The 18,657-nt window shown below is 62.4% G+C and overlaps 1 protein-coding gene across 1 annotated transcript in view; it reads left to right on the top strand.

The window, feature by feature from the left end:
* The first annotated feature begins 2,579 nt into the window (after nt 1–2,579).
* The window catches only part of SSPOP, a 51,156-nt gene continuing 35,078 nt past the window's right edge, over nt 2,580–18,657 (top strand). Inside the window, 37 exon segments of the mRNA XM_040644530.1 lie at nt 2,580–2,629; nt 2,861–3,019; nt 3,430–3,512; nt 3,627–3,806; nt 4,059–4,303; nt 4,399–4,498; nt 5,170–5,328; nt 5,417–5,496; nt 5,968–6,105; nt 6,323–6,494; nt 6,700–6,940; nt 7,239–7,383; nt 8,191–8,305; nt 8,391–8,566; nt 8,650–8,877; nt 9,081–9,246; nt 9,488–9,722; nt 10,480–10,669; nt 10,790–10,884; nt 11,063–11,319; nt 11,646–11,780; nt 12,441–12,637; nt 12,764–12,891; nt 12,979–13,088; nt 13,419–13,568; nt 13,700–13,793; nt 13,880–14,049; nt 14,235–14,468; nt 14,678–14,899; nt 15,350–15,586; nt 16,388–16,479; nt 16,574–16,805; nt 16,945–17,097; nt 17,214–17,354; nt 17,443–17,625; nt 17,731–17,881; nt 18,471–18,624. Of these exon segments, the coding sequence (XP_040500464.1) occupies nt 2,580–2,629; nt 2,861–3,019; nt 3,430–3,512; nt 3,627–3,806; nt 4,059–4,303; nt 4,399–4,498; nt 5,170–5,328; nt 5,417–5,496; nt 5,968–6,105; nt 6,323–6,494; nt 6,700–6,940; nt 7,239–7,383; nt 8,191–8,305; nt 8,391–8,566; nt 8,650–8,877; nt 9,081–9,246; nt 9,488–9,722; nt 10,480–10,669; nt 10,790–10,884; nt 11,063–11,319; nt 11,646–11,780; nt 12,441–12,637; nt 12,764–12,891; nt 12,979–13,088; nt 13,419–13,568; nt 13,700–13,793; nt 13,880–14,049; nt 14,235–14,468; nt 14,678–14,899; nt 15,350–15,586; nt 16,388–16,479; nt 16,574–16,805; nt 16,945–17,097; nt 17,214–17,354; nt 17,443–17,625; nt 17,731–17,881; nt 18,471–18,624 (5,997 nt within the window).

Below are 18,657 nucleotides of genomic sequence, written 5' to 3'. Positions count from 1 at the left end.
GACCCCGATTCCGGAGGACCCGATGCGACACCCGCGGCGGGAGCCGGGTCCCCTGGGGCAGCGAGGGGTGGCCGTGGCCGAAGGAGACAGAGCTGAGCCTCAGCGAGAACGGGCCCTTTGAAGCAGAAATTGGGGTGGGGGCATTGAGCCGGGTCCCCAGGGAGAAGGCGGGGCTGGAGAGGAGGCACGGGGAGGGGGGTGAGGCTGAAGACGGGCTGGGCAGAGACTCTGAGGGCGGGGTCCGGGGGAGGGGGCTGCGGAGAGGGGCGAGTTCTCTGGGCGGGGTGGGGGCTGGTCCTCCTACTGGCCTGGAACCCTGTCCCAGTTAGGTGTGGAGCGATGCCCTCCGCCCTCAGATCCGGTTTCTGGGGGGACTTGGGGGTCTTGGGAGTCCCTGCCTGGGTTATGATGGTGTTCTTCCGCCTTGCCACCCAGGCACCTGACTCCTTTTGGAAGCTCCCTATATCCTGTCCTTGTCGAGCTGAAATGTGGGCTGGTTATTCCAGGCCCCCTCTCCCACATCTCTTTCTGCAATCTCCCCTGGCTTCCAGCTTCCTCCCTTCTGTCCCCTTTAGGGGAAAGGGGCATTGTGATTTGGGTTTCTCCCCAATCCAAGGGTTGCCTTCTCACCTGCGGTTAGAATCCATAGCTGGGAGTGAGGCCTCCAGAGAGAAGCACAGCGCACAGCAGGGGCACCATCAATATTCCTTGATGTTTAGGAGAAGCATGGGAGCAGGTGGTGCCTGGAAGAGCGCGGGGTACCTTGGAATCAGCTGGGAAAGGCTCTTCAACCTCCTGGATGGGCTCCTTCAGCTAGGCAGTGCCCCCGGCCGTCTCATGGCCCTGGGAGCAGAGTGTATCTCTGTGCTAGGGTGAGGTGTGAGCACTTGTGAGACCTGCAGCGGGGGTGTGGGAGAGAGTGTATGGGGTACATGTGTGAGAGATTAGCAACAGCAACACACCCATGGCCCAACCCTGGCCTTTTCTGAGGACCCCACCTGAGAGTTCCCTGAGGAACTCCCTGCACCCTCTTTGGGCCACAGGACCAATGGTGGGCCCAAGAGAAATGCCTAGCGTGGCTCTGGTTCCCAGCAGCTTCCTGGCCCTAGGTGGGGTAACTATGTGGGGTGCTCAGCAGGACAACAGATTTAGGGGATCGAGGTTTACGGAATCTGAGGCCCAGGCCACATTCTGGCCTGGGTGTCCTGGGAATTGGTAACCAAGATGTAACCAGGATTCACCTGGGCCACCTCCGGCCCCAACCGGATACTCAGATGATCCCATCCGGCTGCCTTGCCCCCAGGGTTGGGGGAGCTGCCTTCCAGCCCCTCTGTCTCCTACCCCCCCCCCCCCCCCACACACACACTTTCCACCCTTGCCAGTCCTTCCTGAAGCTTGCTCTGTTCCCCTGCCCAGGCTTCCTGGTTCTGGACCTTAGGAGACTCTCTCAAAAGAAGACCAGGGTGTACCCAGCCAGCCACACATAATCACCCCCAGTAAGAAGTCAGACCACAGAGGAAAGGGCACATGCTCTCCCCCTGTCTCCACACAGTCCAACCAGCCTGGAAACTCAGCTCCTTCGGCTCACTGGTCCTGGCTTCTCAAGTGCCTGCTGGGAGAGGGGGCAGGAGGAGGCAGGAAAGGAAGCAGGGAGAGAATCAGAGTCAGAATTTTAGGGCTAGAAGACCATATCAGTCATTTGGCACAATAACTTGACCATTTTGTGGGGTCCTGGTTCCTCTGGAGAATTGAATAACAATTACGGAACTATCCTCAGGAAAATGTGTACACACACAATTTCTTTCTTTTAAGATTTATTTATTTGAGAGAGAGTGGGCGCTTGTGCAGGTGTGAGGTGGGGGGAGGGACAGAGGGAGAGAGAGAATCTCAGGTAGACTCCATGCTGAACGTGGAGCCTGATTTAGGGCCTGATCCCACAACCCGGAGATCATGACCTGAGCCGAAATCAAGAGTCCGATGCTTAATCAGCCGAGTCAACCAAGTGCCCCTGCCCACACACAAGTGGAGCCCCTGAGTCCCCCCCCCCCAGCATCCCTGGGAAGTCCCTAAATTTTTTACTAGCAAGGAAATTGAGGCTCAGAAAGAGAAGGTGGCTTGTCCGGAGTCCGCCTTAATTTGAGGTACAATTGAGGGTGGAAAAATATCAGAGGCTTAGAGTGTCTGGCTGTGGCCTGGGGCACATGCACTCCCCCACCGAGCGCACAGACACACGCGAGCACGCACACACACATGCATATATACACACACACAAGAAGGGTAGGAAGGGGACTGTTTCCAGGGAGAGCTGGCCTCTGAGGGGATTGTGCAATGTGCAGGCAGGTCCAATCTGGTTCCGAGCAGCTGGTGCCCCAGGGCACGGGCCGAGATAAAGCCTCCCCAGCCCCACGGGCCTCATTCTAGCTGTTTGGGCTGCCTTGGGCACATCGACGCCTGGCTGCCGGAGACTGCAGTGTGGGGCGGGGAAGCCCAGCACTGGCCTTTCTGCTCACCTGCCGCAGCATTGCCTTCCCCAGACCCAAGCCTCACAGCCCCCCAAAGGTGACCTGGGGGGCAGCACCATGCTGCTGCCTGCCCTCCTCTTTGGGATGGCATGGACCCTGGCTAACGGGTAAGCAGCCCAGCCTGGGGCCCCTCTGACGGAGGTCCTCTGCTCCCGCCTCACCAACAGGACCCTCTGGGGCAGCCAGGCGCTGTCCCCTATGCTTCTTGCTCCCAACCAGCCTCCTCCTCAGTTTGCTAACACTTCCCTGGGAGGGACTCTCTGGGGAGTGGGATCACAGGACAGGGCTTCTTGGCAATAGAAGGGCTGGTGGCAGTGGCTGTCCCCATCTGTGGGCAGGCGGTGGTGTGAACATACGGAAACCTTCCTGGTGGAGGAGGAAGTGACCCCCCGCCAGGAGGACCTGGTGCCCTGCACCAGCCTCTACCATTACCAGCGCCTGGGCTGGCAACTGGATCCGTCCTGGAGTGGACGTGCCGGGCTCTGTCCCATCTACAAGTGAGTGAGGCTCGGAGCCTGGGTTAGCTGCTGAGCAGGAGAGAGCAATGGAGCCAACATTCTGGGGGGAAGGTAAACCGGGTGGTATTCTGGGGAAGCAGGTGTTAGGGCAATAGGTCCGGCTGGGTTCGAGAAGACTCAGGGGTGTGGGGTTGGGGATAGGCAGCGCAGGGATCAGGCAGCGCAGGGAGAGGTACGATGTCTGTTCCCTGTGCCTCCCCTCCACTCTGCCTTCCCAACATCATTCTCACTTTGCACAAGGGGAAATTAAGACCTGGAAGGGAAATTAGATGCTAAAGCACTCAGAGAATAGAGGACCAGAGTGAATGTCCCAGGCCATACTCAGGGACCGAGATGGGGCTGGGATAAATACTAACATCTTCTCTCTGCTGCCCGCTCGGTGGACCCAGGCCCCCAGAAACCCGGCCTGCTGCAAGGAACCGGACAGTGAGGGCTTGCTGCCCAGGCTGGGGGGGCACCCACTGCACGCTGGGTAAGCACCTGCTATTAGCCCAGATCTGTGGTTTCGTGGAGGCGGCGTGGGGAGGGAAGCTGGGTCCAGGCTGACTGTCTGGGTCGCCCCGTTCTCTCCCTCCAGCCACCACAGCCCTTGCAGGAGCCAGCCCTGGGGGCCACTGCTTTGCCACGCAGCAGTGCCAGCCGCAAGCAGGCTCAGCTAATGCTTCTGCAGGAAGCCTGGAGGAGTGCTGTGCTTGGCCTTGGGGACACAGCTGGCGGGATGGCAGCTCCTGGGCCTGCCTCAGCTGCTCTAGCCGACACCTCCCAGGTGGGTCTGCAGCCTTGGCCAGCACTCTCTCCCCCTGCAGGCACTGCCACAGAGAATTCTTGAGCTCTGGGCCTTCCTGCAGGGCTCATGCCCATTCCCTTGTGCTCTCGGATGAGTCACCTCCCATCCCTCCCGCGTCCAGAATGACCATTCACTCTGACCTGCCCCCTGCTCTGGGAGAAGCCCTGCATCCTCATCCTCCACGCTCCTGCCTTTGCCCTCAGCGGCTCACCGTGGGTGTACTTCCTCCAGGCAACGCTCCCGCGCCAGCCCTCCTGCAGCCCCTGGCGGGGGCCGTGGCCCAGTTCTGGAGCCAGCGCCAGCAGCCGTCGGCCACCTGCGCCACCTGGTCAGGCTTCCACTACCGAACCTTTGATGGGCGCCACTACCGCTTCCTGGGTCGCTGCACCTACCTGCTGGCAGGGGCCGCTGATGCCACCTGGGCTGTCCACCTCACGCCCAGGGGGCATTGCCCCCAGCCTGAGCACTGTCAGCTGGTGAGGGAGGCAGGTGGGGAAGGACACAGGAAGGGAGCTGGACGTGGGAGGAGGTGAGCCACTGAACCCCTCTTCCACCCTGTGTCTCCCCCAAGGCCCGAGTAATGATGGGACCCGAGGAGGTGCTGATCCAGGGCAAAAACGTCTCTGTGAACGGGAAGCTGGTACCTGATGCGGAGTCTCAGCTGCTCCACGGTACTGTAGGGAGCAGGGGACTTCCCAAGGCCCCATCTGTTCCTCGGGGACAGCCTGCCTATCCCCCGGGGCAGGGGGCAGCAAAAGGGCCAGCTGAGTGGGAGACTGCTGTCCCGCCCCCACTGCTACAGGGAGGTATTTGGAAATGAGGGAGGCCGCTGAGGAGCCAGGCACGGACCTAGTGTCCAAGTTGACTCCTCCTCACAGTGTGGCTTAGGGCGAGTCCCCCTACTTAACCTCTTTGAGTGTCAGGATGCCTGGCTGGCTCAGTTGGTGAAGTATGGGACTCTTGATGTCAGGGTTGTGAGTTTGAGCCCCATGTTGGGTGTGGAGATTACTCAAAAATAAAATTGTCAAGGGGCTCCTGGGTGGCTCAGTTGGTTAAGCCTCTGACTCTTGATTTCGGCTTAGGTCATGATCTCGGGGTCATGAGATGGACCTGGTCTTCCGTCCATGAAGTGAGGTGGGGGTGGGGTTGTGTGTGTGCTCGCGGGAGCTTTGTAGTTTAATTACTACTTTAGTACTTGCTCAAGAGAGCACCTGTAGTGTCCACGAACTTCTCAAAGAGGGCTCTGATGGGAAAACCACCTCCTCTCCTTCCCTGGGCAGTCTGTGCCTTGGCGTGATGGTGGAAGGGGTAGAAAGGGTGACTCCTGCCTTCTCCTGCCCAGGGCTAAGCCTGCAGTGGCAAGGGGACTGGCTGGTGCTGTCAGGGGGCCTGGGGGTCACTGTGCGCCTGGACAGGTCCAGTTCGGTCTCCATTTCTGTGGACTATGAGCTCCAGGGACAAACTCAAGGTCTCTGTGGAGTCTACAATGGCCAGCCTGAGGGTAAGTGGGCATGCCTCGGTTGCGGGTACAGGAGGGAAGGAAAGACTGGAGAGCCCAGACACCACACCTCTGCCTCACCCTTCCCCAGATGACTTTCTGGAGCCTGGAGGGAGACTGGCTGTGTTAGCTGCCACCTTTGGGAATTCCTGGAGGCTCCCTGACTCAGAGGTGAGCCTACAGGCCTCACGGAGCCCAGGCTCTCTGCCGTGCTCCTGGTGGCCCCCCGACTCCTGGCTTCTCTGATACCTCCAAGCCTCTGCTCTCTGTATTCATCACTGGCCTTTTCTCAGGGACAGGGCCTGGCCCTCTCCCAGGTCCTTGGTGGGGGGCAGGCTCAGGGTCCCCATGGAATTTAAGTGGTGAACTGACTACCCAGGGGACACACTCAGCAACCCGGTCACTGACCAGTTTTGGTTAACTAGCTAGTTATCAAACCTCCTGCCTCTGGGTTGATGTGACCCCAGCTCCCCCACCCCCTACCAGAACTTATGACTTTGTTGCCACCCCCCAACCTCAGGCTGTCTGGGCTGGTGGCCATGACAGTGCAGACTTGAAGCAGCCATGAGGGTAGTGTCCATTTTCCTGGTGTCCTGGTTAATGTCCCTCATCCCCCATTGACCTGAATTCAATTGTCTCCAGCCTGGGTGTCTGGATTCCGTGGAGGCAGCCCAGGGCTGTGAGGACCCCCCAAGCGGCACAGAGGCAGGCATGGAGGCTGAAGCCCAGGATGTGTGCCACCAGCTGCTGGACAGTCCATTCAGGGAATGCCACGCCCAGGTATGGCTGGGGGTGGAGGCGGTCTCCACCACCAGAGGAGCGGGAAAGGGTGGGTGCTAGAGAGGTGCCAAACAGGGACTCTGGTCCTGTCACTGCTTTGTATGTAGAATCTCAGAGGTCCCTCCGAGTGCTCATTCTGTTTGATTATAATAAGTCAGGGCACGATGGAAACAACCTGGTGAGGCTGGTTGACTGAGGGGCTGTCCTTTCTCTGAAGGTTCCCCCTGCTGAGTACCACCAGGCCTGCCTCTTTGCCTACTGCTCTGGGGCCCCAGCAGGCAGTGGGCGAGAGGCCCGTCGGGAAGCCGTGTGCACCACCTTGGCCAACTATGCCCAGGAGTGTGCCAAACAGCATATCCACGTGGGCTGGAGGAAGCCAGGCTTCTGCGGTAGGGCTGGTGCCTGTCCCTCCTTTGCATAGCCCCTGGCCTCCCCACCCGGCAGAATTGGGAACGGCCAGACAGCAGCCCTATGACCCTGGTTTCCTGAGAGCTGGGCCTCCTCCCAAGCACCCTCTCTTCGGGCTGCAGGCAAGGGGGGTCTGGCAGGAGGAGGAGGACCCTCGGACCTCACAGCCCACTCCTGTGCCCACAGAGCGTCTGTGTCCTGGGGGCCAACTGTACTCGGACTGCACCTCGGCCTGCCCACCCAGCTGCTCGGCAGTGGGTGAAGGAGGGGAGGGGTCCTGCCGGGAAGCGTGCGTGAGCGGCTGCGAGTGCCCGCCCGGCCTCTTCTGGGACGGCGCCCTCTGTGTGCCTGCAGCCCGCTGCCCCTGCTACCACCGGCGCCGGCGCTACGCCCCGGGAGACACCGTGCGCCAGCTGTGCAACCCGTGGTGGGTCCGCCGGCTGGCCCTTGGCTGGGGTTGGAGTCCGCGCGGTCCCCTCGGAGCCCTCCCTTATGCTATCTCCTGAACCTGCCTCCCCTTCCGGGGGCCCCTCACAGGGGACCTGTGACCCCTCCTGGCATAATTGATGGCCCTGCTTAAAGACCTAGCTAGTGACCTCCACCAGCTGACCTCCAGACCTTGCAGGGTTAGAGGGGTGGCTGGGGGAGGGAGGGCCACGGGCTTGGGCGGGGGCAGGAGGTCTTGGGCGCTGAATGAGTGCGCTCCCCGCCCCGTGCGCCCAAAGCGTGTGCCAGGACGGCCGCTGGCTCTGCGCGCAGGCGCCGTGCCCAGCCGAGTGCGCGGTGGGCGGGGACGGCCATTACCTCACCTTCGATGGGCGGAGCTTCTCCTTCCGCGGCAGCCCGGGTTGCCGCTCCAGCCTGGTGCAGGTGGGTAGGGGGTTAACGCGGGGCGGGGGGAGCCCTCATTGGGGTGCTGTGGGGGAGAGGTGACTGTCGGGGAACCTCTAAGTAAATCAATGAGAAACACACAGTCATTCCGGGAAAAGCTGAGAGAACCGACTCTGGGGGAGGATGGCTTGCCGCAGACCCCTAAAATCTCCCCTTGGGGTCCTCACTTCCGCCTTAGGTTCCCGCGAATGTTCCCACCCTAGCCCAGGAGCACAAGGCAAAACCCATCCTCACAGTCCTTTCTCACAGATGGGACAGGCTGGGCTTATCACAGGCTATTTCCTGCAAAACAACCCCAGGAGAAATCTGGGTTCTCCTTCCTCCCCAGCCCTCCCCCAATCAAGTTAGGTGATTTACCATGTTCAGGTCCATAGACACAGGCAGGTGTGTACATATGCAGCAGGCTCATGACAGTGCACATAGATTGAGCTGTGTATGCATAGAGACAGAGACATGAGACTACATACCCACGGGGAGGAGGGGGGGAGGCATCTTGCACCAACATGCACACACACACACGTGTGCACACACACCTCTACACACTTTTACACACACACATGCCTGTGTGCATACACACATAGAGATACTCGAGAGTGCCAACGCTTGCCAGGGTTAAGCCCTATACCTCACAGAGTCTGGCTGGCAGGAAGGTGGTCATGCGCTGGGTGGGAGCTGCCTCCGGGTGGGTGCTGTAGGTGTCCTGGAGAACAGGAGGAGGTGCAGAACACTCTGTTCTCGGGGTCCTCCCCATCCCCACCCTACCACCTTCCTCTCCATCTGCCCCAGGACTTGAAGGGGCAGCTGCTGATTGTGCTGGAGCACGGGGCCTGTGACACTGGGAGCTGCCTGCACGCCATCTCTGTCTCCCTGGGGGACACCCACATCCAGCTCAGAGACTCAGGTAGCCCTCTCCTGTGATGTGCTCCCCTCCAGTCCTCATCAGCCCAGCCCCGCAGGGGCAGCCCCTCACAGGCTCCCTATTCCAGGGGCTGTGCTCATTGATGGGCAGGATGTGGGCTTGCCGTGGAGTGGGCCTAAGGGCCTCAGGGTCTCCCGCGCCTCCTCCGCCTTCCTACTGCTGCGCTGGCCTGGGGCCCAGGTCCTCTGGGGAGTGTCTGACCCTGCAACCTACATCACTCTGGACCCCCGCCATGCCCACCAGGTATGCTGGGGGGCAGGCGAGTGGCTGGGCAAAGCTACTGTGGGCATGGATTCGACTGTCCCATGCCCACTCCTGTGGCCCAGGTGCAGGGTCTGTGTGGCACCTTCACCTGGAACCAGCAGGATGACTTCCTAACACCTGCTGGCGACGTGGAGACCAGCATTGCAGCCTTTGCTAGCAAGTTCCAGGCAGCAGGCGAGGGAAGGTGCCCCTCAGAAGACAGCGCCCCACTTTCCCCCTGTGGCACCCACACTCAGCGCCACGTTTTTGCGGAGGCAGCTTGTGCTGTCCTGCGTGGCCCAACCTTCCAGGTAGCCAGATTGGGGGTGCTCCTGTTCGCACCGGTAAGACGGGGTCAGCACCTGCTCTGCCCTCACTCTCAGCTATTGGGAGGGCCCTGCTCCCTGCCGTGGCAGGGCTACCAATCACAGGGAGGTGGCAGTGGAGACCCGAGGGGACAGGGGAATCTGCGGAGGAGGGGCCGACCCAATTTTTCCCTCCTCTCCCCCCTCAGGAATGCCAAGGCCTGGTGGACAGGGAGCCCTTCCACCTGCGCTGCTTGGCAGCCGTGTGCGGCTGTGCTCCTGGCAAGGACTGCCTGTGCCCTGTGCTCGCTGCCTTTGCTCGTCGCTGTGCCCAGGAGGGTGCCCTGTCTCTCTGGAGGACCCAGACACTCTGCCGTGAGTCTGCTCAGTCAGCCAGACCCTGCCCTCTCCCCCCAGCTCCTCGTCCCCGCCCCTTCTAGGAATGGCCCAGAGGGCTCCAAAAGCTTCACAGCAGGGGTAGGTCCCCAGGAGGCCCTCTGACCTTGGCAGATTGCTGGGTTTGCCTTCTTTCAGAGGCATAGGGGGTGTGAATTCCAGAAGGGTGGGCGGAGCAGCAGCAGTTATGCCCCTGACCTGCATGTGTCTCTGTGCCCAGCTGTCCTGTGTCCTGCGGGCCAGGAGTACCAGGAGTGTGCCCCAGCGTGTGGTCAAAACTGTGGGGAGCCAGAAGACTGTGGGGAGCTGGGCAGCTGTGTGGCTGGTTGTAACTGCCCCCCAGGACTGCTGTGGGACCCCGAGGGCGAGTGTGTGCCCCCCAGCTTGTGCTCCTGCCAGCTTGGAACTCGTCGCTATGCCCCTGGCAGTGCCACCATGAAGGATTGCAACCACTGGTGAGGGCGGTGGCCTTGAGGGGAGGCAAAGAGCTTGGGGGTGAGGAGGGGGAGCTTAGAGAAAAGGGGCCAGGCTTGTAGACTTGTGGGTTAGGGCCTGACATGCACACACCGGGTGACAGAGCACTGATAACGTCTCCTTGGTTCTGGAGCACTTCAGGCCTATAAAGCTAAAGTTGTCTTATGTAACTCTACTGAATTCTTACAATGACCTAGTAAAGTAGGAAGTGGAAGAATTGTTCCCATTTTGCAGATGAGGAAACTGAGGCTCCAATAGGCCACACCACTTGCAGAGTCACACAGCTGGTTAATGATGAAGGGCTAGAACCCAGATCTCTGCTTCAGTGTGGTCCAGAGGCTCTTCCAAGGGTGAGGGAGAAGTAAAGGCTGGTTCTGGACCCGTGGAGGCAGGGCCAGTGGCCGGCGCTCGGTGGGTGAGGATGAGACTTCAGAGAATCCCTCTCCTTCCTGGCTGGGAAGGGGGCTCTTTGAGAACCTCAGAGCCCAGAGAATGGCCCCACTGGGGCCGGGGCAGGAAAGGGTGGCTGTGTCCATCCCGGGTATGGCTGGTGCGGTGAGCAGCCCCACTTCCTGTGCTTATAACTGGGGTGTGGGGACGAGACAGTCAGGTCTCTGGAGTCGCCGTTAGGGGCTTGGACGCCCCTGGGTTTCTGAGACTCTCCCAGGTCAGACCAGAGGCGCCTGGAGGTGAGTCCTGCCTTGGGCCTGCCTCTTACCTGCCTCCCAACCTCGGCAGTGTCTGCCAGGAGAGGGGCGTCTGGAATTGCTCTGCTCACCGCTGTGGTCCCCAGCAGACATTCTGCCCCCGTGACCTTGTCTACATCCCTGGTGCCTGCCTCCTCACCTGTGACAGCCCTGGTGCCAGCCACCCCTGCCCCCCGGACAGCACAGGGAGCTGTGTCTGTCCCCCAGGCACCGTGCTGCTGGTAAGTCTGGGATGGGCTGCTCTACGCAGGGCACTGGCCTAGCCCCCTGGCTGTCTGAAACAGTGGGTGGCGGGTCAGGCAGCCCTCCAAGGTGCCCCTTTGTCCCCGACCTCTGCCCAGAACGAGCGCTGCGTGCCTCCTGAGCTCTGCCCCTGCCGTCACGGCGGGCAGTGGTATCCGCCCAACGCTACCATCCAGGAGGACTGCAACATTTGGTACGGCTAGCTCCTTGCACTGGGTTGGGGTGGGATATCCACACTGGTCTGGGCAAGGGGAGCACTCCAGGATTCCCCCACATTGAGGGTCTGCTGCTTGCAACCTGGACAGCTACTTCCCCTGGATACAGCCCTGGGTCTTTGTCCTCATGCCTCTGTCCCCCCCCCCCCGCCACAGCGTATGTCAGGGGCGGCAGTGGCACTGCACCAGCCACCGGTGCGGCGGATGGTGCCAGGCGTCTGGTGCCCCCCACTACGTGACCTTCGATGGGCTGGCTTTCACCTTCCCTGGAGCCTGCGAATATCTGCTGGTGCGAGAGGCCAGCGGCCGGTTCACCGTCTCTGCCCAGAACCTGCCCTGTGGGGCCAGCGGCCTCACCTGCACCAAGGCGCTGACCGTGCAGCTACAGAGCACTGCTGTGCACATGCTCAGAGGTGGCCGCCACGTGGAAGGGTGGCACTGCCAGGGGGGAGGGGCACGCCGGCCGGCATCACACTTCTGTAGGGGGCCAAGGCCTGGGGTCCCCCACTGCTCACCATCAGTGCAGTGGGGCGGGTGCCTCTCCTCTCTCCTCTTGGTTGGGAATCCTAATTCTGGAAGGCTCCAACAAATTAAGGCCCAGAGAGGCCTAATGACTTGACCAAGGTCACATAGCCAGAGAAGCAAAAAAGAAGGTTGGAGGCAGGCTGGGAAAGGGCTCTAGGAATCTGGGAGCCCTTCGACTCCAAGGCAGAGACTGAATGCTTCTCTTCCTCCCTAGGCCGGGCAGTGATGGTGAATGGGGTGAGCATAACACTCCCCAAGGTCTACACGGGCCCGGGGCTGAGCCTGCGTCGCGCTGGTCTCTTCCTGCTGCTCACGACCCGCCTGGGCCTCAGCCTACTCTGGGATGGAGGTCAGGCCCCCACCCTTAACCACCTGACCCATGCCCACCTTAGCATCGTGAGGCCGACTCCCCCCAGACTCTTCCTCTTCCATACGAGTGGTGGGAGTTCCCAAATTATGTTTTTAAAATTATGTTTCTCTTCAATGTAAAAGCAATACCTCCTCGCCAAAGAAACATTTAGAAAATACCCAGTTTGGGAAAGAAGAAATGAAAACAAATCTAACCTCCCACCACCCAAACCCAAGCAGTTAGCATTTGAGAAATACCAGTTACTAAGAAATTGAGGAAAACCGAAGTAACCCCTGACAAGGGAAGGAGTTGCCTCGGTAGCGCAGTGGGGCTGCCTCTGAGCCTCCGGCCACCAAGGTCTCTGGGGCGGGTGGGTGTCACAGTCCGTCTTGGAGCCTGGTTCCCACCTGGAATCCAGCCCACTGGAGAATTTCCCTGCTCCCCCTAACCTGGGTTTGGTTAGGAGAGTAGGCTCTCACTTCTGCCCTTGCCCCCCAGATGTACGTCTCTTATCATGGCCAATCAGCCTCTGGGAAAAACCAGGCGATGGGCCTTGTGCAGATGGTTGAACAGGCCCACAGAACACCAGCCCCTGGCCCTGAGGAAGGTCCATGGGGTCATTTCTCCACAACGCTGCCCCCTGCTGCCCTCCCTGCCCAGGCACCCGGGTCCTGGTGCAGCTGTCCCCGCAGTTTCGCGGCCGTGTGTCTGGGCTGTGTGGAGATTTTGATGGAGATGCCAGTAATGACCTGCGGAGCCGCCAGGGGGTCCTGGAACCCACAGCTGAGCTGGCTGCCCACTCCTGGCACCTGAGTCCGTTCTGCCCCGAGCCAGGAGACCTGCTACACCCCTGCACCGTGAGCATGGGCAGGCAGGGGGAAGGGCGTGGGGGGCAGCTGCAGGAAACCTGCTGGGGGTGGGGGAGGATCCGGAGGCTGGGTGCTGTGGATGGGGTCTGGTGGCCCACGGTGCGGTGCCCGCAGGTGAATGCCCACCGGGCCAGCTGGGCACGCACCCGCTGCGGGGTGATGCTGCAGTCGCTCTTTGCCCGGTGCCATGGAGAGGTGCCCCCACAGCAGCACTACGAGTGGTGTGTGCATGATGCCTGCGGGTGAGAGGGGCGAGCCTGGAGACAGGGTGGGAATGGGTCGGGAGGGGGTGGGGAGGGGGTCCAGCGGCTGAACAGTCCCTTCCACAGCTGCGATTCAGGGGGCGACTGTGAGTGTCTCTGCTCGGCCGTAGCCACCTATGCAGACGAGTGTGCCCGGCATGGGTTCCACGTGCGCTGGCGCAGCCAGGAGCTCTGCCGTGAGTGTGCCCTGCCCTCGATCCCCAAAGCCCTGTCCCACCATGCCCTCAGCTCCTTTGTGCGTGTCCCTCCCGGCCTGCAAGCAAGCCATGTATTCATTCAAGGGCAAATATGTGGGGTGGGCACACTTTCTAGATGAACCAAGCATGCTGAGCTTGCTTTCCTGGAGAACTTTCATGTTGCAAACAGCCTTGGGAGGGGCTCAGTAAGAGTCTACACTGTGCTCCCGGTGCCCTCCGTGTGAATCATCGTGGGCTGGTTTTCTTGCTGCCGTTGCAGCCTGGCGCCCTTACACCACAGTGACTCAAGCCTCTCTCCTCTCTACCCAGCTCTGCAGTGTGAAGGGGGCCAGGTGTACGAGGCCTGTGGCCCCGTGTGTCCCCCCACCTGTCATGACCATGGTCCTGAGCCAGGGTGGCACTGCCAGGCTGTCGCCTGTGTGGAGGGCTGCTTCTGCCCCGAGGGGACTCTGCTGCATGGTGGGTAGGGTCAGAATCTGAGGGGGGGGCAGCGCTGGGACGAGGAAGACAGCCACAGGGCCGTGGTGACATGGCTGGCGCTAGGAGCCGCTGTGTCCCATCTGCTCCTGTCCTGCCCTCTGTGATCCCAGGAGGAGTCTGCTTAGAACCCGCTTCCTGCCCCTGTGAGTCAGGGGGCAGCTTCTTCCCGCCGGGGACTGTGCTGCAGAAGGACTGTGGCAACTGGTGAGTGGGGGGGCCCCAGGGGAGCCCCTGACCCTGGGCTGGCAAAGCCCAGCGCCGTGGCTGAGCCCAGGATGCTGTGTGCCCAGCACATGCCAGGAAAGTCAGTGGCTTTGCGGGAGCACCGGGACCCGCTGTGAGGAGCCGGCGCCTGGCTGTGTGGAGGGGGAGGCCCCGTGCCAGGAGAGTGGGCACTGTGTGCCCCACACGTGGCTTTGTGACAACCAGGATGACTGTGGCGATGGCTCAGACGAGGAGGGTGAGTGTCCTTGCCCATGTGGGGCAGTGGCTGAGTGATGGGTCGGTCCTTGTACATGTCCCTAAAACGTGTCCTGAGCTGCTGCTCACACTGGCTGGCGGGCAGGGCTGTTCTGGTCTTTCGGGGTCAGGGGGCTTCTCTAGGACTCTCTGTCATCCTGACCCTGCCTGTTTGCCCCATGCCAGGCTGTGCCACCCCAGGCTGTGGGGAGGGGCAGATGTCTTGCAGCTCCGGGCACTGCCTGCCCCTGGCCCTGCTCTGTGACGGGCAGGACGACTGCGGAGACGGGACGGACGAGCAGGGCTGCCCATGCCCCCAAGGATCACTGGCTTGCACTGACGGGCGCTGCCTGCCTCTGGCCCTGCTCTGTGACGGGCATCCCGACTGTCCTGACGCCGCGGATGAGGAGGCCTGTCTGGGTGGGTGGTCTCTGCTCTGGGCTCCAGTCCACCAGGCACCCCCTCCCATAGGCCTGCCTTGTGAGCCCCAACCTTCCTGCCTCCCCTCCTTCACCAGATCAGGCTGGTGCTAGGAAGCTGGCACCCAGAGATGTATGAATAGGGGTACCCCAAACAGCGAGTGTGAGGGGCGGTGCCTTGGGACCAGCTCCTCCTTTCTCTGGCTGCAGGGCAGCTGAACTGCACTCCTGGGGAGGTGTCCTGCGTGGATGGCACTTGCGTGGGGGCCATCCTGCTGTGTGACGGAATCTGGGACTGCCCAGATGGAGCCGACGAGGGACCTGGTCACTGCCCCTTCCCTTCGCTGCCCACTCCCCCAGCTGGCACTCTGCCTGGCCCTTCTGCTGGCTTTGGGGAGACTGCACCCACTCCCCTGGCCAGCACCAGCCCCGGTGAGTGTCCTAGAGGAGCAGCGGTGAGAAAGCTCGAGTCCGGAGCCTGCGAAACGGGGTGGAGAGAGCATCTCAGAGGGAGGCACTAGGGCAGGTGCTGGGGAGTGAGGAGCAGGCATAGACCCAGCCTCCTGAAGGGGGTTTTGAGAGGGCCTGGAAGAGTCCAGATCTTACTTCCTGCCATCCGAGGCGCTCCCACTGACGTGAGGGGGTTGGGGTGATCAGCGGAATTCCTGGGCTTGGGAAACCAGTGGCGGGGTGGGGGGGGGGGGTGGAGTGTGAAATGCGGGAGCGCCTGGACGTGGGGAGGGGCTGCAAGTGGGGGAAGTCCTGGCGCAGGAGAAGGGCAGGCGGGCCGACACCGGGAGGCGGGTGGGTGAGGGAGGCGGACGGGACGGCGGGCCCGCAGCCGGGTCTTCCCGCCGGGTCTAGCGCGGGTGCCCGCCGCAGCGCCGCCCTGCGGCCCCCTCGAATTCCGGTGCGGCAGCGGCGAGTGCGCGCCCCGGGGCTGGCGCTGCGACGGCGAGGAGGACTGCGCCGACGGCAGCGACGAGCGCGGCTGCGCCTGGCCCTGCGCCCCGCACCACGCGCCCTGCGCCCGCGGCCCACACTGCGTGTCCCCGGCGCAGCTGTGCGACGGCGTGCCGCACTGCCCCGATGGCTCGGACGAGGGCCCCAACGCCTGCGGTGAGAGCCCGGCCGGGGCGCAGCGGGCGGGGCCCCGGCTCCCCCCAACCCCCTCTCCAGCCCCACCCGGCGGCCCGGAGAGCCGCTTAGGTCTGCGGCATCAGAGCCTCCTTTGATCTTTTTCATGAAACTCTCTTTGAAGACTTTTGCCCTCCCACCCAGGCCCAGGGGAGAGAAGAAAGGGGCTTTTGTCTTTGCCCACATTTGGGCAAGAAGGGATAAGAGAGTGGGCAGTGGCTCTGCAGGCGCGGGAAGGGAGCCTGTTTGGGGGGCCACCCCTCCAGCTCCACCCCACCAGATCCGGGAGTTCCCTTTGTGCCCCTGCAAATCAGCCCTTCATATCCGGGCCACCTGTCCCTGGGAGGAGGGGCCGCTGTCCACAGGCTCTGGCTCCTGCCCAGGTCGGCCTGCCCCTCCTGGACCCCTCCCAAAGACGCTTTTGAGCTAGCTTCAGATTCATTGTTGGCTCTGCCTCCTGCTTGCCCTCCCCTCCGGGCGCCTTTGGTTCCCCCTGCAGCCCCTCTGCAGAGAGAGGGTTGGAGGCCCAGGGGCTCAACAGCACACTCTTCTGGGGTCCACAGGCTCCCCCCAGCCGCCCCGGCGGTGGCCTCTTCTCCTGTGGTTTGGCTTCCCAGGTGTGCCTGAACCTCGAGCAGCTCTGTGATGGGCTGTCTGCCTGTTCCCAGGGCAAGGATGAGCTGGGCTGTGGTAGAGATGCCGGTCCCCTGATGGAGGCCAAGGCTGGTGGGGGATGGAGGGCACTTCTCACTCCTGGTCTGTTTTCTCTTCCCTTCCCCTCAGAGGGGATGACAGCCCCAGGAGGCCCCAATGGGACCAGGGTTCCCTGCCCGGAATACTCCTGCCCTGATGGCCTCTGCATCAGTTTCCAGCTGGTGAGGGGCGGGGTGGGGGGGAGAGGGTGGCTCAGGAGGCAGAGCCATTGTGCCACCCAACTGGAAAGGAACCTTGCTCCCCTTCCCTCCCCAGGTGTGTGATGGGCAGCCTGACTGTGGATTCGCAGGGGAGCTAGGGCCTTCCCCAGAAGAGCAGGGCTGTGGGGCCTGGGGCCCCTGGAACTCATGGGGGCCATGCAGCCGGACGTGTGGGCCTGGGGTGCAGAGCCGGAGCCGCCACTGCTCCCCCCCTGATCTCCCAGTGCTGCAGCACTGCCTAGGCCCTGAGCACCAGACTCAGGCCTGCTTCACGGCTGCCTGCCCAGGTGCGGGGCCTGGAGTGCCTGGGAGGGCCAGCGGGGCAGGTGGGGGTGCAGAGAGAGCAAGGGAGAGAAAGACCACTGGGCTCACAGCCCGACTTCATGCCCCGTCCCCACCAACCTATCTGGCCCCTCCTCCTCACAGTGGATGGCGAATGGACCTCCTGGTCTCCCTGGTCCCCGTGCACTGAGCCATGCATGGGCACCACGACCCGTCAGCGACAGTGCCACCCACCCCAGAATGGAGGCCGGACCTGTGCCATGCTGCCAGGGGGCCCTCCCACCACCCACCAGACCAGTGAGTGCAAGGAAGGAGGGCACAGCTGGGAGGAGGGTGTGGAGGGCTTGCTGGTGGGTGGCTTGTTTCTGCAGGGGACCCACCTTTCCCAGACTCTGGCTCTGATTTTCTCTCAGGGCCCTGCCCTCAAGATGGCTGCCCCAATGCCACCTGCTCCGGGCCGTTGGTGTTCTGGCCCTGTGCCCCCTGCCCTCTGACTTGTGACGAAATCTCGGCTCAGGCTGTGTGCGAGGCTAACCGGCCCTGCAGCGGCCCAGGTGAGGGGGCTCTGGGCCCAGGGGGTGGCAGGTGTGTCTGCGGAGGGGGAGCTCCCCGCAGGGAAGCCTCACCCTGGGCCTCCCCTAGGCTGCTGGTGCCCTGCAGGCCAGGTGCTGGGCAGCGATGGGCGGTGTGTGTGGCCCCGGCAGTGCCCCTGCCTGCTGGATGGCACCCTGTACCGGCCTGGCCAGCGCATCAAGGCCGACTGCCAGCTCTGCACCTGCCAGGACGGGCGGCCCCAGCGCTGTCGGCCCGACCCAGACTGTGCCGGTGAGGCCCTGCCTTGGCCTTCCCCCAGGGGTCCCTCGTCCTCTCCCAGGCCACCCAGCTGGGCACCAACGCCCCTCTGACTCCTGGCTCTTGGCCCTCCCTCAGTGAACTGTGGCTGGTCCTCCTGGTCCCCCTGGGCTGAGTGCTTGGGCCCCTGTGGGAGCGAGAACATTCAGTGGTCCTTCCGGAGCCCCAACAACCCCCGCCTCTCCGGCCAAGGTCGCCAGTGCCGGGGCATCCGCCGCAAGGCCCGCAGGTACTGGTACCCACCCCTGCAGGACCTTTAGCCCTCACCTTCGGCTCCCAGTTAGGAAGCTGCTGGTGAACTCTTTCTCACTCCGTTTGCTTCCGTATGTACCATGGACCCCAAATGAGGAACCCCCCCAAGCCCTATTAGTCTAAACGCCAGGACTCCCAGCAGAGTTTTGGGGAACCCCTGGCCTTCTCCTGCATCAGCTTTATGCCTTCCAAGTCTGAAAGGGGTTTGTGGGGAACCCAGAAGTCTGGGGGCAGGTATGGGTCCTCTGGTTTGCACCCCCGTGCCTCTGAAGGTAGCGGGGTTGGTAGGAGGGCTTGCAGGGGTGTAGCCGTATCTGCCCGCCCAGCCCCCATTTCAGAGGCTTTTGGCACAACTTGCTTCCACGCCCCTCTCTGGGGCCAGTTGCAGTTTCTCCGGTGCAGGGGTGGGATCTGGGAGAGAGAGAAACCAAGCATCCTAGTCGGCCCAGGACTTGCCTGGTTTTATCACTGGGAAGTCCTGGGAAGCCACTCACTCGAGGCAAATCAGGACAGGTTGGGGGCCCGGGTGAGCCCACTTGGCAGGCAAGCGGCGGCCCTTCTTCCAGGTGCCGGACGGAGCCCTGTGCGGGCTGTGAGCAGCAGGGCCGGCCCCAAGCCGTGGGGGAGCGCTGGCGAGAGGGCCCCTGCGGAGTCTGCCAGTGTCTGCACAACAGCACCGTGCGCTGCTCCCCCTACTGCCCACTGGGCAGCTGCCCCCAGGTGAGCGGGCAGAGGGGCCCGGGGGGGGGGGGG

The sequence above is a fragment of the Ursus maritimus genome, unplaced genomic scaffold, assembly GCF_017311325.1.
Source record: "Ursus maritimus isolate PB19 unplaced genomic scaffold, ASM1731132v1 scaffold_3, whole genome shotgun sequence".
NCBI lineage: Eukaryota > Metazoa > Chordata > Mammalia > Carnivora > Ursidae > Ursus > Ursus maritimus.
The sequence above is the reverse complement of the archived record's forward strand: the minus strand, read 5'-3'. Positions and strand labels throughout refer to the sequence as shown.